The sequence below is a fragment of the Alternaria novae-zelandiae genome, assembly GCF_023758075.1.
Source record: "Alternaria novae-zelandiae strain BMP 2774 chromosome Unknown scaffold_22, whole genome shotgun sequence".
Classification (NCBI taxonomy): Eukaryota; Fungi; Ascomycota; class Dothideomycetes; order Pleosporales; family Pleosporaceae; genus Alternaria; species Alternaria novae-zelandiae.
In genome coordinates, this window is record NW_026056982.1 from 546697 (window position 1) to 561524 (window position 14828).

Consider the following 14828-nt stretch of genomic DNA (forward strand, 5'->3'; position numbering starts at 1 on the left):
GCCAGAGGTGTCATCGCGCGAATCGACACTTGCATAGCCGCTTTTCAGTAAGCCCGTTGTATGGCTGGAGCTTCAGTATGAGCAACCTAGATCTAGATTCTGACCTGGGCGAGACGCACCTCATTTCTGCCAGTTCCTGTCCGGAGACAGCTTCGCTTCTCATCCTGCACGCCAAGCCCGCATAGCCCACAGTGGACGCGTCGTGGAGTATGCTGCTCGTTCAATACTCAGATAGTAAACCTATAACGATCGCAAAGACTTATTCAGGGTGCAAAAGACTGTATTGGAGATGTGTATGAAAGCCACCGTGGTGGAAGGAAGCAAGGTGAAGGCTGCCCAGGTGAGATCCGTTCGCTGAGCCCGACTGCCTTGTATGTAGCTTGGCTGTGGTAAGGCCCACCATAGGATTTCGCGAATCTGACATGTCTGTGCGTGGGTAACATCACCCAGGCGCTGCTGCGGACCAGCATCTAATTAATCTAATTAAGAATGGCATTGTGACTTTCAGATAGAAGTTGATGAATAAGAAGGGGAGCGGGAAGAGTAGTGCAGTCCACGGGTCTATTCGGGAACTACCCGGGTATATGTGATACTCATCACCCGAGCAATTGGGGCAGTGTCCGCGGCTTAGCATTGTTTCGGTCGCGTTATACATCTGTTAGCATTAAGATGACCGTCTATCGCCAGAGAGATGCCGAAATCAGAGATAAGGTTGCCGATGTAGAGATACGTCGGCTTCGAAGCTTGCCGAGATCCCTTCGGAAAGGTTCCGCTGCTGGCATTCAGGAGCCCCGCCTTTCGTGTTGCTGTATAAGATTAGTGAACCTCTGTATCCTCGTGCCCACTTATCTGATGGCTGCAGTCATTTCGTTGCTAATACTATAGTGATATGTACGGTCCTTTGTGTTTCTGCAATAAATACCTTCTTTGAAATACAACGTGATTAGATACCTTTTACTTTCCTACGCTCAACACACTATCCACGTCATGTCACATCAACCATCATCCACTGTTCGCGTTGCTGTCACTCAATTCGAGCCAGCATGGCTTGACTTGCCAAAGGCTGTCGAGAAGACCTGCCGTTTGATCCGCGAGGCAGCAGAGAACGGCGCAAAGCTTGTGTCGTTCCCCGAATGTTGGATTCCAGGCTACCCTGCCTGGATATGGTACGTTCGCGAATACAGTTGTCCTTCGTCGATTTCCAAGGTATGCTGATATGTGGTGCCAGGTCAAGGCCCATAGACTTTGAGCTCTCGACAACTTACATGAAGAATTCTCTGCAAGCAGACTCAGCTGAGATGCGTCGCATCTGCCAGAGTGCTGCAGACCACCACATCGCCGTCGTACTTGGGTTCAGCGAGAACTTCAAAGGCTCGCTTTACATCTCACAAGCTATCATCAATGCCGAGGGCAGTATTGAAGTCCTGCGTCGGAAGCTGAAAGCGACGCACATGGAGAGGACGATGTTTGGAGATGCATCGGGCTCTGCTCTCCAGAACGTTGTGGAGCTGCCGGACGTTGGACGCGTTGGTACCCTGGCTTGCTGGGAGCACACGCAACCACTACTCAAATACCACACTTACCATCAGAGAGAAACCATACATGTTGCTGCGTGGCCGCCGCTGTACGAACACGATGGCGGCCCAGGCTTGTATTCCATGAGCAAAGAAGGTGCGATATCACATTGTATACGACCAGAATAACCCTTAGCTAACGTAGTTGGTAACAGGTTGCCGCAGCCTCTCTCAAGTCTACGCCATGGAGTCGCAATCCTTTGTTCTACATACTACAGCGGTAATGAGTGATGCAGGTATCGCTACACTCCGAACAGCCTCTGGCGTCACCATGAATACCCCTGGTGGGGGTAGCTCAGCTATCTTTGGCCCGGATGGGCGCCTGGTGGCTGATGGTCTACCAGAGACAGAAGAGGGGTTCATTTACGCAGAATTGCAGCTTGATGATATCTTGAAGGCAAAAGGTTTCTTGGATGTTTGTGGCCATTACAGCCGACCTGATCTACTGTGGCTGGGTGTTGATAAGAAAGAGAAAACACATGTAGTTTAATGGACATAACGTACCTTAGGGCGGGTAACTAGCACCGGCGCGTGGCTGATCATCTAATCACCGACTCTTCAGACACCCTTAATTCCATCTCTCCCGTACAACCGCTCGTGGCAAAGATGGGTAGTCGCCTTCATCATTCCCGCTTGTCAGCCTCGCCCATTCTTCTTTTTGCCACCTCTTTCCCAAAATTTGAGCCACTTCATCATCTTTTTCTTTCCGTTGTTTGGGTGTGGTCTCTCATGATATCTTCCTCCGGGACGTCTATGGCATATATCGTCGAGCCCATATGCGTTGGATGGTGGTTGTCTCCGCGGCGGGGCGGTATTGTAAGGCTGTGGATCGGCCATAGCAAGGTGAGATGGTAGCGAATCACAGGTCTAGTGTCGATTGCAAACCTGCGCAAAGAAACAGGTCTTGGAGCATGGAGCTCTTATGAGGCCGTTACGAGGATTGGCTTCTATTGTTGAAGTAATTTTTTCAGTGTTCTCTGGGGACATATGACGAAAATCGAGGCAGGCTGAAAGCACGTGAAGACGAACTCTCAGCCTGCGGTAACGACTGCGCCACCGTCACTAGAGTGTGCTTCGAAAGGGCTGTCGTGCGACCACACTTACTGCTCAATAAATTCGTGGAGGCTGACGTGGCTGCTCTTCTCGACGCTCACTGGACCTGCACCACAATATCTTCTCAAAGCTGAAAACCAAAGTTGACCGGATATGGATCAGGTGGACGACGCGCCCGTATACGCCTTCGGGGCTGAAGTCATAAGTCTACCAACTGCCTTTGGCTAACCTGAACGTGTCAACAAGCCTCTTCGGTCCTTTTACCTTACTCCTCGCTGTTCTCATGATGAGTCTCTCAGGTCGACACGACACTCCCGGACAGCCCAACGATCCGATAGAGTCAGCAACAATACCGACCCCACCTGATATCGGCGACACGCGCCAAGCGAGTGTTTCGACTGAAAACGACGACGATCGCGAGTATGACGAAGTACAACTGTTGCAAGAGGATCCATTCCTGATCGCGGATTACCTCGCCCATAACTCCAGCAAATCTGCCGCCGTGTTCCGAAGATATGACAAGCTTGCCATTCACAGGCTCATTTCGCTAAGTAGAGAATTAAGAGGCTTTGAAACGCAACACGATCAGTCAGTGGATGATGGAATAGATCCAGAAGTTATGGATGGTGGTTACTACAGCAATGTGTTCGGACCTAAAGTCCTGGAGTATTGTACAATATTGCTCCTTATACACAAGATCAATGTAACATACTGACATGCGCTTTTAGATTCTCTTTTAGGCGCTTACAGTAACGTTCTGCATCTCGAGCCCCCCGCGAGCCGGACGGTCGAGGCACTCGATCGGTTCATCTCCAGCCCAGAACTTCACAGCAAAAAGCCCTGGCTTGGTCACCAGCTGAAGTACCGGACGGAGACAACAGACGATAGAATACCATTCTCTGATCTTGTTAGTCTCTACACTCCAGCTGAGAATGATTACCTATCGAGGTTTGTCGACAAATTCTTCTACGGTTTCTTCTTGGTATGTGGTTATCGTTTATAAACTCGTGTTCCTCCTACACAGCCTTAACAAACGCAGACCCCAGAATCAAGCCGCGACGCGAAGTACGTAAACGAACAGAAGATGCAGCGTTTCGTCACCTTCGTCGGCACCGTCATCTCGATCGGCTTTCTAGTAGCCGCAATGTGGGTCCTTTGGCGACTCGAAGACCACATGATACCCAAACTGGGTGCTGTGACTGGCTTCGTGGTGGCTTTCGCGGGCTGGTTAGGTTTCCTGACAACGGCGCAAAGGAAGGACGTCATAGCTGCTACGGCTGCGTATGCGGCCGTTCTGGTGGTGTTTGTTAGCCAGCAGAGTCCTGTCAGCGTAGTGACGCAAGGTACTGGCACTGTGGTGACGCAGAGTAGATGAGTAATTTGGAGTTTTTGCGATCCACACCGAAAGAAAACGTATGCCTGAATGGAAGGATCGAGGAACATGATTTCCAAAGAGGCGCAGGCGACGTTTGTGAAGTTTCCCACACGTACATTTTTCGAGCTCACATTTCTATTGGGTATCAGTAATGGAATACAGTTCTGAAAAGGATCGCCTCAATGCATACAGCCTTGATGGCAATACTGCTCATTCACCGCCCCTCTCCCTCAACCCTAACATTCGAGAATGCAACCGCTGGCCCCTCGCCAGCAAGTTTCTCAGCCATACTAACAATGACCTCGTCAGACCAACGAAATGCGTCGACCTGATGGTAATCCAGAAGGGAATTTAAGCTCCTCACTATCCACGCCTGGATTTCCGGTGTGCAAAACTCATATGCAACGACAAAGCTCAAGCCAGTGTGGAACGCGCCGATCGGTCTGCTGGCCCATGCGTCCTCCCAAGTTTTGCAGATCTCGACGGCGGCGCAGCGGCATTCGGATTGGAGTCGATAGCGCGCATGGTCGAAGGGTGGGAGAAGGCGCATTAAAACTTTGTTCGTTAAGATGATAACGGACCAGAAGCAGTTGTAGGCGGTCATGTCGCGCCAGTTGTTGAAGTGGTAGGTCGTTTGTATGGGATTGCTTTTTTCTCTAGCCGGTGTCTCGGAGACGGCGATGCCGTTTGTGAGCTTTGTGTTCATGTGTTCGCCTAGATTTCGGAGTGCGTTTTTGAGCTCATACACTTTGTATAGAAGTGCTGTCCGTACAGATTCGTACTGAGATGTGTATGGGTTTGCTCTGATTGGATTTGATGTTTTGACCGGTCGTATGTCTTCTAGAAAGTCGATATCGTCGAATGAGTCGGTGGAGAAGTCGAGTGATGGGGGCGTGTCGATCAACGGTTTATACAGTTCGCCGTTGGAGCTGAACTCAAAGCTCGTAGTGTGGGGCGGTTGCAGGACGCAGGTTTCGTCCAACTCTTTCAGTGTATTGAAGATACCGGGCAACTCGGCCATATATTGCATCAAGTCTGTGTTGAGGCAGTCATCGAAACCGAGTCCGGTCTTGTCGAAAGCGATATCTCGCCATTCAGGCGATGCCAGAAAGCATGGCTTTCGTTCGTATATGCATGTGATAATCTGTCAACGTATTAGTCTTGACTTGGCTTTCCCGTGTATGTCTGAGTTAATAGATACGACCACATCATCGAGACTTCGTTCGACTTACTATCCCGCCTCTATTGAAGCGCAGCATCTCTTTCGTGAAACTGTCCGTGTATCTAGAAGGCCCTTGTAATTCCATTAATCGACCGGCGCCGCCCACGTGCGTCAAGTATCGGTTGCCTGTTCTTGGACCTGCGAAAGCCTGGGCATGTAAGTACGGGTGCAAGCTCAACCGACAAGACTTACTTCTACAAGACCAAGAAGTATCGATGCGCAGAGAGTATTGGGCGACATGCCCAATTGCTGGCTTTCGAGGCATCCCTGGAGCGTTTTGATAGCCCGGATATAAAGCTCTGGCGAAACGATCTCGTCTGCAGTCTTCTTATATACCAGCGAAGTATGGACATTCACCAGTACTGTCACTGCCGCATCAAGGGCAGCATTGTGTCCGATCCTAGCTGGTACTTCTTGGATAAACCGACCAAACACCGACATGCGATGCCCGGTACTGCCTGTTGTGGTGGCTGCGATTAAGGAGCGTGCGAGTTGTTGATGCTGTGATGGCGACGGTTGTCTCAGAAAAGGCGATTTAGGTGGAGATAAGCTGATCGAACTTGATCGTGGAGACCGCTTCCGCGGCGTTGAATTCTTGTTCGATATCCTGAATTTGTGGGTGACGGACCCATTGTCGGCAAACTTCTCATTCAATTGCGTTAATTGTCTGTCCGGATCTGTAACCAAATCAGTATCATGGTCGTGTACACCGAAAACGAGCTTACCTGGTGATGCAGTTTCTTCTACAGAGGAGTGTGTGGCGCCTCCACTCAGCCTATGCCCGAGATCTCTGAACGTGTGTCGCGCGGGAGCTCCTGGACATTGCTTTCCATTCTTCTGGCAGTTTAAACAGGTCGGCCAACTTTCGTCTTGATCGTCACTAGTCAGAATGGTTGAGTCGGGGCGTTCTGGTGGAGCTAGCCTTACCGCACTCTGTCCTTAGTCAGGCGTTATCCGCAAGGAAGAGGGCCACAGACGACTTACTAATCTTCCTCTTGCGGCAGATGAGGCACCCAGTGCTTTTCGGAACACCAACCATACTTCCACAATAATGCACCTTCCAAGGATGAACAACAAGCGAAAAGAATGACGCAAAGATAAGACGTAGAAATCAACAGGATTTTGAGAAGCTTGAGCTGAGACCTTTGCTGTCAACGCACGTCGGTGGCCATATGGCTGCCGAACGATGCTGTGTATGATGTATGCAAACTGCCTGCCTCCGTTAGGCGTCTCGGGGGAGTTCCATACCGTGGCTGCAGGCGAGGCTTAGGTCCACAGGGGTTATTGTTCGGCACCCTGATCTGGCGGTGGACTGATGGCTGAAGAAGACGCTCGTCACCCCACGTGTTCGCGACATGGAACCTGATCAGGCTAGATGGGATGGAAGGTGGAGATGATTGGTCAGACTTTATATGAATTTGGGACGCGCCGCAGACAGTTGTATTGTGAGTCTGCTCTGAGTGGTCTCAATCGTGCCCGCCGAGTGTGTTACACATGTCGTCAGACCGCGTATGCGTCGTGTGTAGAGTAGGATGGAAAGGCAGACTGGACTGCAAGAGCGATAGGGAATGCCAAGCCGCTAGAACCGAAACAGACCCCTCCCACGCCAGAAGCCTCGAACACTCGAAGAAGCGTCAATGTTTCTCATATCTGGCCAGTGAACTGAGACTGTGGCTTTCGGTATGCTTACCGTTCCTACTTCATGTTACTTTACTACATGCAGTGTCGACTGCAAGTGATGCCGGTCTGGCTGCTTCACCGTCCATCCAAGCATCTTCTCTAATATGCAGTAGTAGGTAGCCCTCCAAGCGATTACTACTCAACCATCCGCGCGTCTTGCCTTGACTTGAAAGATGTGAAGCCTCACTCCCATACACTGACCACAAACCCCACAATTTCCCGAGATCCCTCCGAACAAATCGAAGTCCACAAACCCCACGAGCCTCGACTACAAGCAAGCTTGGCCATCCCTCTTACCTTATCAGTCATCGACCTCACTAGCCATACGAAACGCCAGCAAAGTAAGCTCTAGTATCCACTGCGCCCTACGCGAGAAATCGGCACACACAAACTCTCGGCACCCGCCCTCGGCATCTCGGTGACCCAACTAGGTAGTCAGACCTCAGGGTACACCGTAACCGTCAAAGTAAGGCGTGCCGATGCGCATCTACGGAGCCAAGTGATGCCTCAGCAGCTTGCAGTGCAGTTACGTACGTCTTGTCAGAACTATTGACCGTTCATGATATGTGTCTTGTGATTCCGTGTGGTATATACCCAGCATGCCCCCTGATGAAAATGCCTTCCATGCAATGAAATGGGGTATCGCATAGGAGATAAAAAGGCCGAAGCCAAAATCCAGTCAAATCAACGCATTTCAACCCACTTTTCCCACTCTCATCATCCCCATACCCATCTTCCATCTTCTGCCAGACCAACCAAAGGGATAACACCAGAGCCGGAACAGTCATCTCGAGGATAAAACAGTTCGTGCGCCACCCATCCCTTCTGATGGCGCTACCCGACGTACTCAAGTGGCTGTTTCTCATTCCTCCATGTCCTCCTCGTCCTCATCCTCACTCTCCACCTTCTTCTTAGTAGCGCGCTTCTTCTTAGGCTTCGCGTCCTTGATGGCCTTGCGCTGAACTTGATCACCGACGCGTTCGCGTTCAGCAGTGCCTTCGGCTAGAAGCTTTGCTTCCAACTGCTTGAACTCATCGGAGGTGTTGTCCATGCCGACGAGGCTCTCGAGCATCTTGATCTCGCGCGCCCAGATACCCTTGTCTTCGACCTTCTTGCCGTTGGCGTCAACGCTGTCGACGGGGGTCTCGAGGACCATGGGGAGACCGTGGAAGCGCTCGTCGTTCATGAGGTTGTGGAAGGCTTGGAGGCCGAGATAGCCGGTGCCGATGCGGGCGTGGAGGTCGCGGAAGCTGGATAGGGGGGCCTTGCTGTCGTTGACGTGGAAGGCTTTGAGGTATTCTAGCCCGATCTCCTGGTCGAACTTGTCCATGGTTGTGGCGTAGGCTTCAGGGGAACGGAGATCGTAGCCGGCGGCGAAGACGTGGCAGGTGTCTAGGCAAACACCGACACGGCTCTTGTCCTTGATGAGGTTGATGATGGCGGCAATGTCAGCGAATGTTCCTCCGATGGTGTTGCCGAGAGTTGCCATTGTCTCAAGTACAGTGACAACGCTACCAGTCGCCGGATCTGCATGTGCTCGGTTGAGGTTCTCGGCAATGATGCGAATTCCCTCCTCGCGAGTGGTGGCATTGGCATTTCCAGGATGAAAGTTGTAGTAACGGATGCCAAGCGCATGGCAGCGTGTCAAGTCGTTGAAGAAAGAGTCGTAGGCCTGCTTCTTGCGAGCGGGATCGGGGTGAGCAAGGTTGACTAGGTAGGAACCGTGGGGTAGACAGCACTCCGCAGCGTTGATACCATGGTCCTTGCAGCCCTGAATGAAAAGTGCAGCATGTTCTGGATCCATCTCGATGGTTTCCCATTTACGCTGATTCTTCAGAAACAGAGCGAAGGCGTTGGCACTGTGGATGTTAGCGATGGCTTAAAATGGTGGGTGTGGAAGATGCAAAACATACCCGATATATACAAGGTTGATGATGGAGTTGTGTACGCCTAAACGATTGTTTTCGAGTCCATGTTAGCCAGTGGTCTTCGCGAATGGGAGATGAGAGTGTGATATGGACTAACCTCCGGCGGAGCTGACATGGGCGCCAATCAGATGCTTTGAGTCTTTGGTGCGGTCGGCAAGTGGAGGCAGTATCTTTGCAGTACCGCCCTTGCCCTTTGCCCTAGGCTTGGGCTTGGGTTTGGGCTTGTCTTCATGGTCGCTGTCTTCGTTCTTGGCCTTGCTCTTCTTGCCTCGTGTAGTCTTCTTGATAGAGGTCTTGGTCGCGATCTTGTCATCTCCATCTGCGTCAACCTCTATCTCTTGATCGACTTCGGCTTCAATCGAGTCGTCCTCCGCTACGGCCTTCTTCGTAGTAGCGGTCTTCTTGTTACGTCTCAAACCGGCTTTCTTAGACTTGCCCTCGCCATCACCGCTCTCTTGTGCCATGACTTCATCTTCCACCTCTTCTGTGACCTTCATCTTCTTGGTAGCGCGACGCTTGGGTCGAGGCGACTCATCGACGGCATCAACAGCATCTTCGACGTCGATTTGTTGTGCTCTGGTCCTCCTTGTACGGGGTGTTGCCTCGGCCTTCCGCTTCTTGCCGTTCGCTACTGGTTGGGTGACGGTAGCGGCTTCGGTGGCTGACATGAGGTTGTCAGGAGCAGGTGAAAGGGACGAGTCTGAGGGCGCGTTAGAGATCTTCCTGGCCATGATTCTTGTAGCCAAAGGTCTATGAGTGTCTATCAAAGAGGTTCCTAGGCCTTCTGACGCTCCTGTGGTACTAAGGAGTGAGGTGTAGGAGCGATGGAGGTCGAAGGCTGAAAAGCTACTTTTGTAGACGGCAAACGGGCGGGAGCGATCGAGGTAAAGGTGAGAGAGCGCGATTAGGGTGCTACTCCTGATAGCATGTCGAGGTGACTGGAGATTCGATACAGGCCGCGATAGGGAGCGCGTTTGCAAGTGTACAGCACGGCAATTAGGGGCACGTGGTATGAAGTGAGTGTAATTGCGATGCTGATAGTGACTGCAATTGCTGGGGTTGCTGAGGAAAGAGCGCGTCGGCAAGGATGGGTATTTCAGGAGGGAACGACTGTGTGTGGCGACTTTGAAAGAGTGACAACGCGATGAAAACACAAGGCTTGATGCTGGGTTCGCGATACTATTTCGCATACGAGAATGGTAGGGTTTGCTCAAGGACTGCGAGAATGCGTTGAAAGTCGCATCAACGTCATGGATCAGGGCAAAGTCGCGACCACGCTAGTCGCGCGCTCACATGTCTTAACCCCGCGGTAAATCCGATCTGCAACACCAAAAATTATCGTCGCCAGATCCAACAGCCCACGCCAACCGATCGCAAGTTCGGCCAGTACCCACAACCGCCAAGCTTACCCGCTCAAGCTCGTCGCAGCACTACTCAGATCTCGCGCGATCTCTCTCCGTCAACGAAAACCCTACTCAACCGCATCAAACCTCCCCAGCAACCACCCACCATGCCGAAAGCAAAGCAAAAGCGCAGCAAAGGCGCCGACAAAGATGCCTCCCCCTACGCCCGCCCGGGCGCCACCTCCGCAAAAGCCTCCGCCGCACACTCAATCTTCAAGATGGACAAAGACCTCGGCCAGCATATCCTGAAAAACCCCGGCGTCGCAACCGCCATCGTCCAAAAAGCACACTTGAAGCAATCCGACCACGTTCTCGAAGTGGGTCCGGGAACAGGAAACTTGACAGTCCTGATACTGAAAGCCGCCAAACAAGTAACAGCCGTAGAAATGGACCCCCGAATGGCCGCTGAATTGACAAAACGAGTCCAAGGCAGCCCTGAGGAAAAGCGTTTGACAATACGGCTGGGCGATGTGATAAAGGCCGAACTCCCGCGCTTCGACGTCTGCATAAGCAACACTCCCTACCAAATTTCCTCGCCCTTGGTCTTCAAACTGCTCGCCCTCGCCCACCCCCCTCGGTGCTGCATCCTCATGTTCCAGCGCGAATTCGCCATGCGCCTCTTCGCGCGGCCCGGCGAGAAACTCTACTCCCGCCTCTCCGTCAACGTGCAAATGTGGAGTAAAGTCAGCCACGTAATGAAAGTAGGCCGCAACAACTTCAACCCTCCACCGCAGGTCGAGAGCAACGTCGTGCGTATCGAGCCGAAGAATCCGCGGCCGCAGATTGCGTATGAGGAGTGGGATGGCCTGTTACGCATCTGCTTTGTGAGGAAGAACAGGACGCTACGGGCTAGTTTCCTGGGTACGGCAGCGGTGTTGGAGTTGCTAGGGGGCAATTACCGGTTGTGGTGTACGCAGAATGATATCCCCGTCGACGACTCACCCGTGGACCCCTCAGAAGTTACTGAAGATGCAGAAGCGGACGCGGACATGGACCTCGATGACGAATTCAAAGGCTTCTCCGACCCGGACGACCCGGACGATGAACTCCCTGATTTCTTTAAACAGCTCCAGGCGGAGAGTAAGAAGCGGGTGAACGGCGTGAATAGGAAGAGGAAGGGCAGGTTGAGTGAATTGGTCAGGGAGAAAGTGAGGAAGGTGCTTGAAGATGAGACGCAGTTGGCGGATAAGCGGGCGCGGTTGTGTGATGAGGGGGATTTCTTGAAACTGTTGTACGCCTTCAATCAAGAAGGTATCCATTTCAGTTGATTTGGCAAAGCTGAAGAGAAGAAGGAGGTCTGCATTTCCTGGCGTTTCGAGACTTTGCTGCATGGGAGGCGTTTGGGGTATACCAAAAAGCGTGGCTATACTGGCGTTTTGATGTATGACGATTTACGCAGTATAAGATGGGGAAAGATACGTGCTAGCTTTCACTTGCTAGTTACTTGGGGTATCTGAATTACGCCACATCCTATTCAACGCTCCTTTTCTTGTCTGTTACCATATCTCACCAAACCCTGCCCTCTCAGCCCTCAGCAAAAGGGTTCGGCGGCAGGACATCGGGATCAAACCCATTTGTTTCCTGCTGAATCCCATCTCCGTCCACGCCATTGATACCTTCAGCATGCCCATCCCCATTGACCTTTTCCCCGTTTGCTATCTCTCCATTTACATTCCCCACGACCCCCTCCTTCGGTCTCCAAAGCCTAATCGTGCGATCCAACCCCGCACTCACAATCAGCTTCTCAGTCGGATGCGTATGCACACTCAACACCGCATCGCCATGTCCCTCCAACCTCTGCAACACATTCTTGCTACTAACATCCCACAACACCACCTGCCCTTCTTCGTCGCCAGACGCAACGAACGCGTATTCGACACCCTCTTCCTTCCCTGTGTACGTGCCAAATGCACCAGAAAGCGAGTACTGTTTATTCACATGTCCTTGATACGTTTTCACGCATTTCCCTTTTCCTTCAATGTAGTTCCACAGGCGGATGCAGGAATCCAGGGTCCACGCGAGGATGTATTTGCCGTTTGGCGAGAAAATGACAGAGGAAACGGGGGCGTTGTCTTCGTGGACGAGGGTGCGGAGGCACTGGCCTGTTGCCGTGTCCCAGACACGAATCAGGCCGTCGTGAGAACACGAGACTATGAGCGTACCGTCGCGAACAAAGTCGACGCCGCCAACGGGGTCGGAGTGCGCGGGGAGAGACCGCATGACACGGGCGGCGCGGACGTCCCACAGGTAGACTGCTTCGTCGTAGGAGCCTGAGACGAGCATGTTGCCTTTGGGGCTGAAGGCTATGCTGTAGACGTAGTTGTGGTGGCCGATGAAAGGCGTGGGGTGGGCGAGTCCCGTGGTCGTGTCCCAGAGCCTTATACTTTTGTCGTCGGACCCCGAGGCGAGGATCTTGGAGTCGAGGGACCAGCATATCGTGCTTATACCTGCGAGGTGGCCTTCGAGCGTGTGCTCGAGGGCGCCGGTGTGGGCATCCCAGATCTTGATTGTGCAGTCGGCTGAGGCAGAGGCGATGTAGCGGCCGTCGGGCGAGAACTTGACGCATGATATGGCTTTCTTGTGGCCGCGTAGGATGAGCGTGGGCGCATAGTTCAGAGTGGTGGGCTTTGAGGGTGATGTGCGGCGCTGGTGCGAGGATGAGGAGGTGCTGGAGCGGCGTGACCGTGATTGCGAGCGCGAGTAGGAGGGCCGTCGGTCTCGGTATTCGCGTTGTTCGTCGTCGCTGTCGCCCCTGCTGTATCGGCGCGCGGGTCTTTCCGCTATCCTGTAGCTGGGGGAGGCATTGGGCGGTTCGTGGGAGGCAGAACGTTTGCGTGGTCGTTCGTCATCGTAGCCGTCTTCGTCTTCGCGCCGTCTTTTGGGTGAGGTTGACCGTGTGTTGTCCATTTTCAATGTGGTAGTTGGCTCGATGTTGCCCAGTGAAATGCGGAACGCGACTGATCGGCAATGGAAAGTTAGCGTGCAGGCGGTCCCCAGCATCCCTGCAGCATCTCAGGTACATTTCCTGGGTTGCATCATACCCGTCCGTCCAACTCGCGTCCACCTACACAATGGATTCACAACTCGGCCCACCACCCTCGAGCATACGCATCCTGTCGCTCAATTGCTGGGGCCTCAAGTTCATCTCCAAGCTGCGCAACGAGCGCCTGACCGAAATCGGAAACCAGATCGCCGCCGCCAGTCCACAGCCAGACATTGTTGGACTCCAGGAGTGCTGGACGCAGCAGGACTACAATGCCATAAGGGAGAAGACACAACACATACTGCCTTTTGGTAAGTTCTACCACAGCGGCATCTTCGGTGGTGGTCTAGTCATCCTGTCACGATGGCCCATCCTCGAGAGCAACATGGTGCGGTACCCTCTGAACGGACGGCCTGCTGCTTTCTATCGCGGCGATTGGTTCGTGGGTAAGGGAGTCGCATGTGCGAGGATCCAGATGGGGCCGTCGAAGAGAGATATCGCAGAGGTGTTTTGCACGCATGTTAGTCGCTCTTTCCACCGCAAGGTACATACCTAGGTATACTGACTTGAGTAGCTTCACGCCCCGTACGAACGCGAACCACACGACTCTTACATCTGCCACCGAACAGCCCAAGCGTGGGAGATCACAAAACTCATGCGCGCAGCCGCTGAACGCGGACATCTCGTCATCGGCATGGGCGACTTCAACATGATCCCCTTATCCCTCGCGCACCGTATCATAGAGACGCATTCGCCTGTCCGGGACGTATGGCGCATCCTACACCCTGAGTCCTCTATCGGCGCAGCGAAAGACAAGGTCGAGCAGGTTCGCGGCGTACCAATGCCATCTGCGCAGTTCAACATGACTGTCAATGGAGCAACGTGCGACAGTGAGCTGAACTCCTGGCGGTGGAACAAAGGACAACAGAGACGTCTCAATAAGGGTGAGAACGTGCAAATAGATCCTGCCGTTCCAGACCCCAATGCGAAGCGACTTGACTACGTCTTCTTCAGCAGCGGGCGATACCACCACCCAGAGACCAAGGAGGAGACAGCTGAGTGGGAGCTCAAGGAAGCTAACGTAGGCATGGCGATGCGTCATCCTACGCTACACTGCTCCTTGAGCGATCATTTCTCCGTCGAAGCGACACTGACGAGGACTTCTACTGATCCGTCAGCCATACGGCTATCCCCATGGGCACTGCCTGAGAAATATTTGCCCATCGAGGTCTATGACGAGATCATGGCAACCATACTCAAGTACCAGGTCCGAGAAAGGATACAGCGCAAGCTGCGCATAGGTCACTTCTTCTACCAGCTCTCATTCTCCGTTGGCTGCCTAATAGGTGTCTGGTGGTCACCCAAGAACTACGTTGCCTTCATACTAATGTTGTTGAGTACATTGGGATTTAGTGTTGGTGTCATCGACGGATTGATGGGGTTGTTGTTTGTTGGTAGCGAGATCAGGGCACTCAAGGAATTCGAGTGGGAAGTCCGGAATACCAGAGAGCGGGCGCTCGCAAAAGGGGAAGTTTCGAAGGTTGATTCTCAGAGTAGTGAGATACCGTTTGCATCTGAGCGGTAGCATTAGTTAGATGCAAGATAATAGA

The 14828-nt window shown here is 52.7% G+C and overlaps 7 protein-coding genes across 7 annotated transcripts; 4 read left to right on the plus strand and 3 right to left on the minus strand.

Annotated features, from left to right (window-relative positions):
* Nucleotides 1-987: 987 nt before the first annotated feature.
* J4E88_009131 (uncharacterized protein) lies at nucleotides 988-2064 on the plus strand (the record flags this gene model as incomplete). The annotated part of the gene is made up of 3 exons (XM_049402736.1): nucleotides 988-1206; nucleotides 1272-1671; nucleotides 1811-2064. 3 exons carry the CDS (start codon nucleotides 988-990, stop codon nucleotides 2062-2064), a joined length of 873 nt encoding a protein of 290 aa, XP_049251591.1.
* A 1204-nt stretch (nucleotides 2065-3268) lies between these two features.
* J4E88_009132 (uncharacterized protein) lies at nucleotides 3269-4002 on the plus strand (the record flags this gene model as incomplete). The annotated part of the gene is made up of 3 exons (XM_049402737.1): nucleotides 3269-3272; nucleotides 3356-3609; nucleotides 3667-4002. 3 exons carry the CDS (start codon nucleotides 3269-3271, stop codon nucleotides 4000-4002), a joined length of 594 nt encoding a protein of 197 aa, XP_049251592.1.
* A 214-nt stretch (nucleotides 4003-4216) lies between these two features.
* J4E88_009133 (uncharacterized protein) lies at nucleotides 4217-5665 on the minus strand (the record flags this gene model as incomplete). The annotated part of the gene is made up of 3 exons (XM_049402738.1): nucleotides 4217-5146; nucleotides 5235-5372; nucleotides 5417-5665. 3 exons carry the CDS (start codon nucleotides 5663-5665, stop codon nucleotides 4217-4219), a joined length of 1317 nt encoding a protein of 438 aa, XP_049251593.1.
* A 2101-nt stretch (nucleotides 5666-7766) lies between these two features.
* Nucleotides 7767-9563, minus strand: J4E88_009134 (uncharacterized protein; the record flags this gene model as incomplete). The annotated part of the gene is made up of 3 exons (XM_049402739.1): nucleotides 7767-8763; nucleotides 8818-8854; nucleotides 8930-9563. 3 exons carry the CDS (start codon nucleotides 9561-9563, stop codon nucleotides 7767-7769), a joined length of 1668 nt encoding a protein of 555 aa, XP_049251594.1.
* Nucleotides 9564-10342: 779 nt separating this feature from the next.
* On the plus strand, nucleotides 10343-11503 carry J4E88_009135 (uncharacterized protein; the record flags this gene model as incomplete). Its single annotated transcript, XM_049402740.1, has 1 exon — nucleotides 10343-11503. The coding sequence occupies one exon, from the start codon at nucleotides 10343-10345 to the stop codon at nucleotides 11501-11503; it is 1161 nt and encodes a 386-aa protein (XP_049251595.1).
* Nucleotides 11504-11759: 256 nt separating this feature from the next.
* J4E88_009136 (uncharacterized protein) lies at nucleotides 11760-13142 on the minus strand (the record flags this gene model as incomplete). Its single annotated transcript, XM_049402741.1, has 1 exon — nucleotides 11760-13142. One exon carries the CDS (start codon nucleotides 13140-13142, stop codon nucleotides 11760-11762), a length of 1383 nt encoding a protein of 460 aa, XP_049251596.1.
* A 164-nt stretch (nucleotides 13143-13306) lies between these two features.
* Nucleotides 13307-14803, plus strand: J4E88_009137 (uncharacterized protein; the record flags this gene model as incomplete). Its single annotated transcript, XM_049402742.1, has 2 exons — nucleotides 13307-13738; nucleotides 13793-14803. The coding sequence occupies 2 exons, from the start codon at nucleotides 13307-13309 to the stop codon at nucleotides 14801-14803; spliced, it is 1443 nt and encodes a 480-aa protein (XP_049251597.1).
* Between the last annotated feature and the right edge of the window lie 25 nt (nucleotides 14804-14828).